We start from the raw sequence: 15,363 nt of genomic DNA, 5'->3' as shown, positions 1-15,363 counted from the left end.
CATATAAGACTAAACCTCATCTTGATATTTGACTAAACTTTCACTAAGAAAAATAAAACTCTTAACATCAAATAAAGGGGTTATACAATGATTCTTTTCTTTTACTTGCCATTCTAGAAAACTCATATTTCCTTCGTACTATTGCTTTGATTAATTCATGATTATTCCAGAAGGATCACCGTCCATGACAATTCCCCATCTTTTCTGTTTCAGAGTTTTCTTACATATCAAGTAGTTTTTCTGTCGAAACTAATCAAATGCTAGAAATTTTTAGCATGATCGATACCAGCATCACAAATACTTTTGCCAACATTCGTTCACCATGGTTATGATTTCATTCATGTGTCTCCCAGGGACCTTCACTAGTGATCAGAAAGTGCTTCTTACGATTATTGCGTTGAAATTAACCTCAATCTTCAACAACTAAAGACTCCATCCTTCTTCAATTGGGGCAATATGTATCCAGAACAGTAGTAGTGGAAGCCGCTCTAACACCCCATCACCTTTCCCTTCTCAAAGTTGGGCTTCTCTGCCACCGTTCCATCATTCCCGGCAAGGGCCTTATACTTATCCTTCCTCGTGAAGCTGGTGCACTGGTATGACAAGGTCGCGGCTATCAGCCTCTGAATATAATTCGCCACCTCGTGGCTCGACTTGCCGGCGGTGCACGTCAGCTCCGGCGGCAGCTTGTTGAGGAACGTCACCTCGTACGCCGGACTGGGGTTCATGAAGAAGTAGAAGGGGTCCATCCCCTTCCACCCCCGGGCCGTGGTGCCGTGGAACATGCTCATCCTGTTGGCCATCGCCACCGGCACGATCTGGTCGGTGAGCTCGGCGAACAACGCCGAGAAGCGGAGGAGGAAGGGCTCGCGGCACGTGGTCCCCTCGGGGCAGAGGACGAGGTCCCCCTCCTCGAGGAGCTTCTTGATCATGGCGGCGTCACGGGCGCGGTCGCGGGTGAGGCGGACGGTCTTGATGGGGGAGAGGAACTCGGAGAGGCGGGAGACGGAGTAGGTGACGGCGGCGATGGGGCGGCCGAGGGCGGCGGAGAGGAAGATGGGGTCGAGGAGGCTGCGGTGGGAGCAGATGAAGAGGACACCGGAGCGGGCGAGGGACTTCTCGGCGGGTGGAGGGGGGACGCCACGGACGGTGATGCGGACGCCAAGGGCCCGGAAGGCATGGTAGACGAGGCGCATGGGGAGGAGGGCGCCGGCGGCGATGCGGAGGCAGGCGAGGAGGAAGCCGACGGGGATCCAGAGGATGATGAGGAGGGCGAGCAGCGGCGTCGGCTTCTGGACCAGCCGGCCGTCGTGGAACACGATGGGCTTGGGCAGCTTGTCCCGGGACACGGCCTCCCTGTCTGGCTCGCGTGGCACCACGTAGCCCTCCTGCGGAAATGGTGGTTGCGGCAAACGTTATGCAGGCATTCATATTTAGATATGGACGGAACTCGAAAGCTACGACGGGATGTTGGTTTCAATCTAAATTGCCCATGATCCCAAAAGCTAGGAAGTTTTGCTTAATTTTTCTTTTCGATTTAAATTGGCCCAAAAGTTATGGATGATGACCCTATTGATCAGTCACCTTCTAATGATGGGTGAACATCATTGTATGTTATTGATAAGTGATTTACCAGGCTGTCTGGTTGTATTAAGGACTGAAGAGGATTTGAATTGCTCAAATTAAGCTCTATTGTAATATTAATTATTCTCTTATCTTTCTCATGAAATGCCTGCAATTTAGGTTTTGTTAGCTCTCTCAGGTTTGTTTTATAATAAGCTAGCTTAGGATGGATGGGGAATTTGGTAAATCGTCCAACTTATTAAAACTTATGAGTTTTGTTTCAATATATTTTTCTAACTCGTGGTCATTTTCTACATTAAAACTCAACTGTTAAATTTATAAAGAATATAATAACATATTTAACAGGTTAATCAATTCAGTTGGTAATCATTTCAAACCCCAAAAAAAAGTACAAGTGGATCTTATTTGCCCCTCTCTCCCGTGGGACAAATAAAAGGAAAAGAAAGGGGGGGAGAGAGAGAGAGAGAGAGAGAGCAGAACGGGAGGCGGCAATCATCAGTGTGAGAAACAGAACTGAAATGAAGCAAGGGGCATGAGCATGAGAGAGAACGATAATTTGGAGAAGGCATGAGCATGAAAAGTTCGACCGTACGAGAAGGGATAAACATGTGAGAGGGGACATGATAGATTTATAGAAAGAGAGAGAGAGGATTGACGGGGGTATAACAGAGTAACAGAGAGAACGAGGGGGATGGAGCGAGAGAGAGAGAGAGATACAAGGATCCTCTGTTGTGCACGTGCGGTGCATCGCACACACCATCCATCGTGTGATGGATGGTACATGCGGCCGTGCACGGCACGCATCCCATAGCTGCGCACGTGCGCGGGTGTGCTCGCTGTGCACCGCATGCAGAGGATCCGCGCGCGCGAGAGAGAGAAGAGGTCTGAGGGAGGGATGGGGAGGGGTGGACTTGCGTCTGAGATATATAGAGATTCAAATTCTAAGTGATGGGAGGATCGCCGTTCCATTTCTCAGATCCATTCCATTTCTCAGATCTTATACAGCTTAAAATTAGGACTTTTATTTAAAGATAAACTTTTTATATGAAGTTATTATGTGGTTTGATGGGCATGGCACCCCCTACCTCCCTAATCATCCAAAAAAAAAAAAAAATTATTATGTGGTTAGAAGAGGAGATCTTAGCTGTTCACATCAAAAATATGGATGGTTCAAATATGTATATAAAGAAGCACGACGCTGGAATTATGCATGTAACTTGCTCTTTTTTCAGTTCCTACTATTCTTCTCGGACTGGTTTATTACTAAGTACAAAACGTGTGACCGTTCTCGCTCGCTCAATGGTTTCTACTCATGCCCATAACACGGCTGCCGTACACCAATTATTTCCACCTAATTACCTGAAGGATACTGGTTCGACCAACCAACATCGCATGCAACGTTTAAACTCGTTTGTTGTGTTTAAATAAACCTTAAATTCTCCAGTTTTATACGGTAACGAAGTATACGAAGGAAATGAAAACTAATGAAATCATTCAGCTGCACGCATTTCGTGCTTCCTTCATCCTATCGACGATCCTTATTGAGCATAAAAATAGAGATCGAACAAGTATGGAGATCCACAGACCTGACAAAGATTCATGAAAGCGTAGTCGGTTTTCCGATCACCCAATCCGATCTCTGGCGATTCGTCCCCGAATACCTTGCGAAGAGCAGCGGCCTTGTTAGCACCAACAAGAACTCCGGGGTGGCAAACAAAGCCCGTCGCCCGGCCTTTGTAAGTGGCGATCTCAGTCCCAATCACCATGTCCGCCCCCAAGTACTCCTTCAAGAAGGCCTCCACCATGATCCTTGGATTAGCAGTGAGCACGCACCTCTTCCCACACGCTGAGAACACCCGCCATGACTCGGGATGGAGATCCATGGAGTAAAACTTGGGCAGCACCGCCCTCGCCACCGACTCGATGTCGCCAACTCTCACACCAGAGAAAGTGGCAAATATTAGCACCTTAATTCCAGCCGATTCCGATACGAAGTAATACAAGATGCCTGCGAGAGGGGCGGCGAGGAGCAAGAAGAGGAGCCTTAGGATGCCACTAATCTCGAATGCGAAGAGGGCGAAGTAAGGGAAGGAGCTATGTCCCCGGAGCAACGTGCCATCCATGTCGGCGACCACCGTGTGCCCGTCACGACCGCTCGATGTGCATTTATCGACGGTCTTAAACGACTCAAAACTCATCTCAACCATCGTGTGTTTGATGTATGATAAAGGTCTGGACTTTGGAGAATTGGCTCTAGTTGCTAGAGAGGAAAAGCTCTCATCAAAGCTTGCTCTTTCTTTTTTTTTTTTTTTTCTATTCCCTTTGGAATCGTGGGACACACTAGACTTGCTATATATAGCGTTGGAGTGGGGTTGGCATGGGAGAACAGAAATAGAGTGCATGAGAGCGAAAGTTTGGTTGGTAGTTGGAAGTGGCCAATTTTCTTCGGGATTTATAATGAGAGTTGAGAAGTGGACGAGGCGGTGGTGTGCTTCGAAACAATCGAAGTGGGTGGGGTTTATTCCCAAGAGGAAGGTAGCATTGCGTGGGCAATCTCTCGTTATAGGAATCATCGCCTCCACGTATACTTTAATCATGTTCTGGTGCAGCCAAACTCGTTCATTTCTGTCTACCCTTGAATTGCGGACTGAAACTGAAAGCTACGGAGAGAAGTTCGGAAAGAATTTTAGTCTGTAGGAACTGCCATGAGGACAGAAAAAAAATTATAGCAAGTTGTATATATCGTTGTCGAACTTTGCTTCAAAATTTCATTGCTGTTTAATTTCCGGTGCAATCATTTATGTCAATTAGATGAAGCATGTGTGACTATGATCCTTGTTTGATAACGATTTTTAACTATTCATGTGATTCAGGAACACTATTTTTATTTTTGTCTGATATATATACTCTGTTCTCTGACGAGCAGAGACAGCAAGAGTTGACATTTATTTAATATGGGAAGACATATAGGTAAATATTGAGTGCGTTAATATATGTTAGACTGTTGGAGGGTTTTATTAGTGTATGTACTAATGTTGGGTATGAACAATGCATATTGGATAGTTGTGATAATGTGAGAGGAAACATCAATGTTATCATCCTCCCACATTCTTACTTAAGCTGTTGTACTTTCTATTCCCCAAGCAAACTGGGCCAAGGCAAACTGGCTGGGTTTCATAGTTTCTGGACAAGTTTGAATACATATCAGTCCTACAAAGAAGGGTTTGAATACATAGTTTCTGGAAAAAATATACTGTGTATCCAGTCCTTCAAAAAATACTCCATGAATTCAAGATGTAGGAGAACCCTTGCTCTTCAAAGAGGTTTACCGGATATGAGACTCTATGGACTAAATTACAGAGATTACTTCCAAGCTCCTCAAGATCCAGTGGAACTACCAGCATATGAAGTCTCTGCAGCTCCATTATTTGATTGAGCTGAAAATTATAGACAAAAGATGAGCAAAGAAGAGTTTTCAAATTTATCTCGGATCTATTAGATTTCTTTGTCACATACAAATGAGCATATATATCCTTGTTATTTTAACTATTGTTGTAACCTCAATGCTCTTGTTTGGAGGAGCATATCTTTCTTAATATTTGCTCTTTGCTGTATTCTTATTTATCTTTTCTGTTGTACATATCCATTTGAATAAAAGCCAGATGGTAATTCATTGCTTCCCTTTTCCATCAAAAAAAAAAAAAATTTTTGAATACATACCTCCAACTATAGGTTTTTTTTTCTTAAAAAAAAAACTTCGTGATCGTTTCTAGCCATATCAACAAACTGAGCAGTTTGGCGCAAGAGTAAAAAGTATGTACACGATATAATATCAAGCATTGCAAAAAATAAGGAAATAATACAGCTACATCCTTCAAGTTTTGATGAAAAATATATATTTTTTAAATTTTTTAATTTTTTTAATTAAATCTCAAAACTTAACTTTTCATTGCGATGTGGTCCGGCCGTCTATTTTTGTCGAAATTCATGAACATATAATTGCTCGTAATAGCAAGATACCATTACTATTAAATGAGAAGGGTCTTTGGCACCAACCCATCTCACTAATACAAATATCCTCAACCTACGGGCAGTCGGAGGGAAAATTAGTCATTTTTTACTTTTGGTTAATGGTGTTAAGATGCTAATAGATAACTGGTCTATATTGTAACAAAAAATTGAGCTTCGAAATCTAATTGAAAAAATTTAAAAGTTTTGATATGAATGAAAATGTTTGAAGAGATGTTGCTGTAAATTTTTTGAAAAATAATAATGCTATATGGCTGAATTTAATTGGTGTCTACCATACTTTATAAACTGGGCCTCAAACAGCCACGGAGAATGGCATATTGTGAGAAGGGCAAATAAAAGGGCTCTCGACATGCACATGCCGTCATAATTGAGACTCCTCTCCATCCTCCAAAAAAGAGTGAGATTTAGATATGATCAAGATAGCAGCATCGTATTATTTACTCCTACCCGTAATAATAGATGGTGTAAAATTACAGTCTTACAGCAACTTCAGTGTTTGAGACATACCTTCCTAAATATGAGGGAAGGAATTAACAACGAACTCTACGTGAAAACCAAAGGATACATGTTGAATATTATAGACAAAATATACAAAAGCTACTAGCATGACACAAATATCTAGCTGGATTGGTTCTCTGGTTTTATATACGTAGCAGCATGCAACACATGGTGGTAAGATGAGTGTGTGACAGGGTTCATGCATCATTTGGCCAATCTCGGAGCACAATAAGAGATAAACAAGGAGATCAAAACGCTTTCGCATGATGAAATGTGACTTTCTTACTAGCTTAGCTTCAAATTAATAATAACCAAGTTGACCAGTCTACATCTTAGATTTAGTATTTAACATTATAGTCCACCGACACTGCTCATGGACCCAGAAAGCATAACTGCACCATCTCGTTCTCATGGTATCACCACAGACGCAAGTCCTAGCCAGACCAATGGCAACTTGCATCACAAGGACAACTAGCTACCAAGTGTTGGATCACTTTAATTGACACACTGAATGATTGATGAGAGTAAATAACCACCTAAACTTGAAGCACTACTCTTAATTCTCCAACATTAATTCAACCTCCACATTGAAGCTCACTAGTGCAGGATCATCTACACACAAAATTAATCGCTGCGGAATATGGTCACGAGGTATATAGCAGCCTCTTTAATAGTTTGCTAATTTAGATGAGCTTGTGGGTTAATTTGTTGGAAGATGATGAATGGCATTTCTTGCACAAGAGATAGAGATGTGACGTTGGATGTTTGTCCTTGCAGAAATGAGAGTTAATTCTGCTTGTTTGTTTCCTCAAGATTTCAGGCCTCTGTTAATGGAGTTGTTGAATTGCTATAGGTGTAGGACTAACCACGTATATCTTTAATCACAACATCGACATGATGGTAAACTAACCCCTTTAATTGAGTAGGTCACCAATTCTGTTCAAATTTTGGTTTGAAGGAGCTCAAAGTTTGGATTTTCTGCATAAAGGATGCAGATGGAATACTAAATTTATTTGTGGAAGATAGTTGCTACTTTCCATATCTGGACAATGATGTAAACAAATACCATTCTTTAGGGAAAAGCTATGCACAGTTTAGCTTACGTGATTTACAATTGGTGGGTTGGGCAAATCAGGTTGGTTGTGTCAATAGGATCACCGAGGTCTCAACAGATCATAGAGACATCATATAATTTGATATTGTGCTTTTTTTTTCAGTACGTAATCTCAATAACCTACTAGAATCCCTCTTGATTTGCTATAATATTTGATTAATGTAATTTCTAATATCTAGTACATATTTACTCATATATATTAAATTGGTGGAGGCATATCTTTAAGCAATTTTCCTCACAGAAAGGGAAAAATGGTGGAGCTTATGATTTTCCCTTTTTCTTTCTTCCAATGTTTGGACACTACTCTTTATTCTGTACTCTTGTTTTGATAGCTTCATTTTCCCCATGAAATTAGAAAAAGAAAATACAATTTTCCTCCTACATTTTGTTTACATGGTACGAATATGATTGATGGTAGTTGTAATCCATCCTCTTTGGATGCCCGTCCATTTCTTGTTGAAATATCAACCATACATATCAGACTGACTGATAAACATATTGGGTGCATTTCATCAAAATCTTGGCCAACAACAAAGTACTTGAGATGAATTTCTATGATTTTTGAGATATCAATTTTAAAAATCTTCAAACAAAAAAATATATATTTTAGATGGTAGAGAAAAGTTTGAAAAATCTATGCCAATATACTGATAGAGTTAGGATCCTCTATGGCTCCAAGTTCAATTGGAGAGTTGTCATTCTTGATCGGCAATTATAGGTGTGTTGCGCAACAATTCATGACTGAGAAGTTCCTTATATTATACAGATATGTCTATGTACAATATATCCAATCTACTCAATCATACAATACATAAAGGGTTGTGATGGAAAACCTAATCTCATTGCTACCATCCTGGTCCCTGAAAGGGCACCTTATCCAATCAGTACATACCAGAGAAAGAAGCCAAATCAAATCTTGAGAAAGCCAAAAAATTCTGACATCCTCAAAATATAAGGATGCTTTTGGTTTATGATTGAAATCTAAATCAGAATTAGAATTAGAATGGATTGGAATAAAAATGAAAATAATCATATTCTCACATGTATTTAGTTTATGATTGAAATTAAAATTAGAATCAAAAAATGATTTGAATATTAGATTAAAATCTGAATTGGATTTCAAGGGATTAGGACATCCCACTCTTTCTTAGAATCAAAATAGGAATAAAATTTTTTTTAATCAAACAGTTGCATTAAGATCTATTCATTTCTATTTCCATTCTAAAGCTCAATTTCTCTGGACCAAACATGCCCTTTATAGTTATACATAATTTCCACATGAACTTCGGCCATAAATATGATTACATCAAAAAAAAAAACATGCTATTACTAATTGATAATAAAGCGTGGCTGTTCCTATGGTATCATTTGGTGCCATTGATTTTCATCCTTATAACATCAATTTGTATAGAACAACTTCTTTAATAAATCTCAAGTGGCTCTTGCTTCCTTTCTAAAAAAAAAAAAACTTCCAATTTCATATGAACAGCCAGCATAACTTCACTTATATTTTTTTATTTATTATAATTTTTTTATATTTATTGCACCAACATGCAAAGAATACCATAGTAAACCTAGATAAAATTCTAGTGCACCGATCAACTTCTTGACCGTTGGTTTGGGATCTTGATTCTCGGTAATAATTTGTTTCTCATTAAACATAACAAAGATAAAATACAAGCTTATTTTATAGCAATAATAATTAATTATTATTATTTCAAGATCAATTTATTCATCTATCTAAATAATATTTTTTTTGTTCACTAATAAATTGATTAATTAAACTCATGTTTTCATAATTGATTCGATCTCCAAATCCAACCGGAGATAAACGCCGAGGAAAGAATTTTTAATTCATGATCTAATCAGACATTATACCGTTTCTAATATAAAAATTGCTAAAAGTTAAATTCAGAAAAAAAAATTGATTGTATGAAAAATACTTCAAAAAACTATGCCGAGGCATCCTGTTTTTTGAGAGACGTATAGGCCCCAACGTTGGCATCAAAAACGGTTTGGGTGCACAACTTGTGGGCCGCATGGCGGTATTGGTAGCTCAAGTACCATTGTCCCAATCACCTTATGTCGTAAAAGAATTAAGTAATGGGACCGATGTTGTGCTGCGCTTGACCATCATGCACGCCTCCTTCCACCAACCCTGCGTGTTATTTCAACCACCAAGTCTCGTTTCCATGCCAAACCTAATTCACTCAACCTTGCATCCCCATTGCTTCTCATGCTTTTGGATTTTTTTTTTTCAGAGAGACAATTTAAAATGAACAAAATACAAAAGACGTGATCAACAATGATTTTGATGGTACATGGAATATGAGATCTTTTTTGAGAATATCAACGTCCAAATGGTTCGAAATCGTGATTTCCATGGTTTGTTGACATCATGATGACCGAATTGAGTATTGATCGTTTGTATACTCGTTGGAATAATACCCATTTTGAAGTTTAATATTGATGCTCATCCTCCGCATGATAGTAATCGGTGAAAAGACATGCAAGTCTTTCTTGCAGCGTGAGAAGTACGGTTTCTTTATTTTAAACCTTCTTATATGGTACAGGGCAATATATTTAACGCAACGAGATCATCCAATCTATTATGGATCATTTTTACTACTATAAATATGAATATTCGTTTACAAATTGGATCAACGAGTATATACACAAGGTCACATCTATGATCCGTATGAGTAAAGAGATACCGTAGCACAAACTAATTATATGGAGCTGACTATAGATGAAACACTGTGGAGTAAGAGATATTATTTTACATAGATCTCAAATTACTATAAATGCTATCGGAGTGGATCCTAATTATGTAGGATCGAGGATACTACTGCAGTATAGGTTTAATGGAGACCATCCACGAGATAATTGTGGCATTTGGGATTAAAATTAAATGAATTCGGATATATAGATGGATTCAGAAATTCAAATAATGCCTCCGATATAATAAAATTAAAAGCATAGCTTCGACCTAGATCGCCAGCAAACAAATATTTTTGTTGCAACAATTGCATCTGGACCGCCAGAGGCCACTAGAGCATGTCGCAAGATTCCTCAGCAGGAAAGGAGCTCCGGTTGGCGCTCGTCCCCCCACTTTCTTCCCATGTTGCCATTGCCATTGCCATTGGTTGTTCAACAGCATATTCATTCATTCCGTACTGCAAAAGGGAGAACCCCTTCTTTTCTTGTGATCTTTTCTGATGATCAGGGTCCTTTTCTTGTAATCAATGCGCTTCCCTTGGACATTTGGTATTGGATGGATCGAACAAAGTTGGTTCTTTGATCCAGCAACAGTGCGACACGAAATTTGGCACTATAATAATATGCATGATTCGAACCTTTCAGCGAAGTAAATCACCTACAAAATTAGCTGGCTTTTGTGTCTAGAGTGATGCTATCGTAATCGTATCAACCGATTGGATCACCACTTGGTCCATCGGTCCTATGCAGTATATAGTGGAAGGAGGTGGGTGGCGCTAATCCATTAAAGGGCCGCATATGATGGTTGGAGGCCAACTAGTGATTCCAGGGCTTTCCATGCATTAAACGTTTTACTTTTTTTTTAGACTCTTTATTTTTTAACAAAATAGAGGTTTAATCAGATATAGAGAAGATAGAGTCTAGCAAATTAATAGATACTTGTAGGAAAGATGTTTTTTTAGTTTCATTTATCTTATTGGTGAACAAGGTGTTTTTGGAAGAGATTACATCATCTGGTGACACACATCCGCAACCATCAAAAACTACAAAATCACCCAATCAGCAGTTCAAGATTGAGGTCCATCTGAGCAGAAATATGATTGGCTAATCGGTGCATCCATACAACCGTATGGGATAATCTGAAGAAACCAAAGTGTCGAAAAAATACTCCACATATCCATCGAACAAGACGATAAATGTGGTCCTTATTAACCATTATGAATACCATTAATAGAACTTTTTATATACCATCATGACACCATCTATGTCAGAGATAAGTCGTTTTTTTATCACCACGATATATCATGTATCACACTAACAGTGTCTCATCATATTTAAAAATAAATAAATTTTATTTTCAGAATGGATGATATGGTGACTATCGATGATAATATAGAATTTTATGGTGTGAAAGTTGCATCATAAAACATTGTTTGACGATGAAAAACCGATTGATAATTTCAGCCATGCACATCGCCTTCTACATCCTAGCCAGGCGGCTATAGCATGAAGTCAAATTGCCCAGAAAAAACAACTCAGGGCACCCTTCAAAATGCTTTGGACTTGGAAAAACAAATTTTCGCTACAACCGTATATTGAGATGGAACAACGACCAGGTGCAAACTTTTCATGGAACATGAAGTTGGAGAAGTAATTGTCTCAGGAGGCATCTTAGCCTCAACACATGTTGCACGATATTAGTCCCATCAGAAGCCGGTGTATCTGCAGTTGGTCGGTTGAAAAGGTTTTTCGGAAAAAGAGACGCCATTAAGGAAGAAATGGATCGATAGGGATTGGTCACCGTAGGTCACACATATAACATATGGTCGCCTTGGAGCATCAAGTTTGATTGGAGACTGTTTGGGTGGATAACCGGCTAATAAATCAGGTAGGTGGAAAGGTCCTAAGAGATAAGTTGAAAGGATCAAGAGGTCAAAAAATTCCCAAGATACTTCTCAAAAAAAAAAAAAAAAAAGTTTGTTTGTACATCTGATAAAGGTGCTCGTTGGACGATAGATGCACTCTAAAAGATGATTTATATTGTCCTTAATGGTGAGGGAGTTTCTTATAAATTTATTGAATATTTACTCCAGGAAATTAGAAAATCGCATTTTGTCCGCACTATTTTGTGAACGATATTTTTATTTATTAGGATTAAAAGTAAAGGGCAGATTTATTTTGTAAGAATGCAAAAAAGAGCAAGACATTTCCATTTCAACATCTTTCTGAAAATATAAAAACATCTTAAATTAATTAAAAAATATTTTGATAAAATTATAGCAATTACATATAATATGTAAATTTCAAACTTCATTTACACAATACGATGTTGGTAATAAAATATCTAAAATATGAGAAGTATTGTCATAAGACTCTGGTGGAATGCTAATGTAGCTGAAGTTGAGCATCAATAAGAATCTGCGTCGCTGAAGGATATCTATAAAAGAAGTCTACACTCATCGAGAGTACTCCGTTGAGACCTTTCGATACTTTAGTTAGTCAAAATTTTAAGAACAATGGAAAGAAAAAATTGTAAAGATAGAATGAGCTTGCTTATCTTGAAGGTCCTTTCCTACCTCTTTTATCTAGAAGTTGAGCCCGTAGGCTAGTAATCGAAATCTATTTGTTAGGCCGAGCTTTTTGCAAGCCAGTAGGTCATGTTCTGACCTTGATCACAGAAAGAATCTCTTTTACTCCTCCAAATCGAGGTTATTGATCATAGATGCCAGATGCAGATTTCATTTGCACAGCTTGGCCGTATAAATGGTGTTTGGATTCATAGCTGGTGTGACTTTATGATATCATATTGGGCAATCTTTATGGAAAATTGATCTTGATCAACAGATCTCTTCCACAATATATGTCTCCCATTTTCGAATTCAAAGTGGCTTTTGGGATAGAACAATGATCAGATGCAATTTTTTTACAAGGCACGAAGTTTGAAAAGTTATTGTCTCGAAAGGTATCCTAGCCTTAATGTAATTTTTTTATTATTTTTTATTTTTATTTCTAAAAGTATCTCATCTCCCATCTTATTTTTGAAACTATAGTCTACGTTGAAATCGTCAGTTCAATCGATGATTTCACAGCCACGTTGGCGCCGACGTGATTTTTTTTTTTTGGACAAACTGAGGGGAAGAGAGTGCGGTCGGTGGGCGAATGGAGGGGAGGGGAGCACGATCGGGGGATCAGGGTTGATGTCGGGAGGGGAACACAGCCGAAGGTGCGACAAGCAAGAGATCGCAGGGAGGGGAGCGTGGAGCAATAGCGGGCAATGCAGTCATAGAAGGGGAGACGCGGAGGGGCGCAGTGGTGCTGCACAGGTCGACTGCAAGCAGAGAAACATCGGTTGGTGGAGTGGGAAGAAGGGAAGAAAGAAACGAAAGAAAAAAATTATAAATATAAATTATAAATAATTTAAAAAAATAAAAAATATTTTTTAAAAAAAATATTTTTTAAAATTTATTTTTAAAATTAATAATTTATTATTATTTAAAAATATATTTTCAAATAAAAGAGAAAGAAAAAAATAATTTTTTAAAATAATAATGAAATATTAGTTTAAATCAATAAAAATCGCCGCTTAGACTGTCGATTTTACTGAAATCGTCATTTGGGCCCGCGATTTCACTCTGGCCCCCATTCCCTCTTTCCGTTACTTAAAAAAAATCCAATCCCAGGTAGAGTCGTTTTACTATAGGGCAACTAATATAGTCGCCCTATCATAGGACGACTCTCTTTTCTCTACTCGATAAATATTTTAAAAATTTATTTTTTATTATAAATAAAAAATTATTTTTAAATATTTTTTAAATATTTTATTTATTTATTTATTTTTATTTTATTTTTAAAAAAATAAAAAAATTTAAAATAATTTCAAAAAATGCTTAGAAATAATTTTAAAAAATACTTAAAAATAAAAAATAAAAAAAATAAAAATATTTATTACTGCATTAAGGTACAGCGGCAATCACGATTTCTAATCAACTTTCTGATCTGTGTTGTAGTTGCAGCAGACTCAGATTCATCATGGGCCGGTGATTACAGTGAAATCACCATTTGGACAGGCGATGCGGGTGGGTGAGGGTGGTGGTGCGAGTGGCCATGGGGCAACATGGGGCCGTGAGGGTGGGGTGTGAGGGACTGGAGGTGGGTGAGGGCAGTGGCATCGGTGGGTGATTTTTTTTAAAAAATAATTTTAAAAAAAAAATACACCAGACACCTCAGTCCATGATGAGTCTGAGTCTACTGCAGCTGCAACACAGATTAGAAAGTTGACTCGGAACCGTAGTTACCGCTGTATCTTGACACAATAATAAAATATTTTATTATTATTTTAAAAATTATTATTTAAAAATAATAATAATTTATTTATTATTATTTATTACTTTTTAAAAAATAATAATAATTTATTTTTAAAATAATAATAATAAAATATTATTTTTTTTAAAATAATTTTGAAAAATATATGGATGGGCGAAGAGGAGTCGTGGGTGGCATCGGAGGGGGAGTTGTGGGTGTTCGGCACTGGGCTGCAGGAGTTTAAAATAAATTTTTAAAATAATAATAAATTATTAATTTTAATAAATAATTTTAAAAAAATTAAAATTATTTTTAAAAAATAGTATTTTATTTTAAAAATATTTTTACTGAAATCGCCAGTCCAACTGATGATTTCACTGAAATCGAACATCTAAATGGTGATTTCAAATAATAATAATTAATTATTTTTTAAAAATATTTTTAAAATAATATTTTTTAAAAAAATAATTTTTAAAATATTTTTTAAATTATTTATAATTTATATTTATCTTTTTTTTTCTTTTTTTTCTTATTTCTCTCTTTCCTTTCTCCCACCCCCGGTCGATCTTCCTCTGCCGACGGTCGACCTATCCCTTCCCTCCCCCTTGCTCGACACCACTGCCACCCCTCCGTGGCTCTCTCCCGCAACCGCACCATCCGTCGCTGCTCTGTGCTCCCCTTCCCTCGCGGCCCCTATCCGCCACGCCTTCGACACTACCTCCGATCCCCAGCCACATTCTCCTCCCAGCACCTCTTTTGACTATGCTCTCCTCCATTTGCCCACCGATCGTGCTCTCTTCCTCTCCGTTTGTCATAAAAAAAAAAAATTATATTAGTGCCAATGTGATCGTGAAACCGTCAGTTGAAATGACGATTTCAATGTGAGCAGTAGTTTCAAAAATAAAATAAATATTTTTAAAAAAAATAATAATAAATAAATTTATATTGTACGATATTAATCTCATCAGAAGCCGGTGTACCTGCAGTTGGTCGGTTGAAAAGGTTTTTCGGAAAAAGAGTCACCGTTAAGGAAGAAATTGATCGATAGGGATTGATTATGGTAGGTCACACTGATATAAAATACGGTCGGCTTGGAGCATCAAGTTTAATATGGT

The 15,363-nt window shown here is 38.0% G+C and overlaps 1 protein-coding gene across 1 annotated transcript; it reads right to left on the bottom strand.

Annotated features, from left to right (window-relative positions):
- Positions 1-242: 242 nt before the first annotated feature.
- On the bottom strand, positions 243-3,886 carry LOC105054355 (glycerol-3-phosphate acyltransferase RAM2). The gene is made up of 2 exons (XM_010935852.4): positions 3,171-3,886; positions 243-1,388 (listed from the first exon to the last, which is right to left on the bottom strand). The coding sequence occupies exons 1-2, from the start codon at positions 3,789-3,791 to the stop codon at positions 489-491; spliced, it is 1,521 nt and encodes a 506-aa protein (XP_010934154.1). The 5' UTR covers positions 3,792-3,886; the 3' UTR covers positions 243-488.
- Positions 3,887-15,363: the final 11,477 nt, after the last annotated feature.

The sequence above is a fragment of the Elaeis guineensis genome, chromosome 2 (assembly GCF_000442705.2).
Source record: "Elaeis guineensis isolate ETL-2024a chromosome 2, EG11, whole genome shotgun sequence".
Taxonomy (NCBI): Eukaryota; Viridiplantae; Streptophyta; class Magnoliopsida; order Arecales; family Arecaceae; genus Elaeis; species Elaeis guineensis.
Note: the sequence above shows the minus strand (reverse complement) of the source record. Positions and strands in the feature narration are given on the sequence as shown.

What these genes read in the sequence shown, in the direction of transcription:
- LOC105054355 (XM_010935852.4), bottom strand. Translation starts at nt 3,791, where the DNA reads ATGGTTGAGATGAGTTTTGAGTCGTTTAAGACCGTCGATAAATGCACA. An exon ending in CTTTCATGAATCTTTGTCAG is followed by an intron (nt 1,389 to 3,170) that starts GTCTGTGGATCT and finishes CCATTTCCGCAG; the next exon opens with GAGGGCTACGTGGTGCCACG.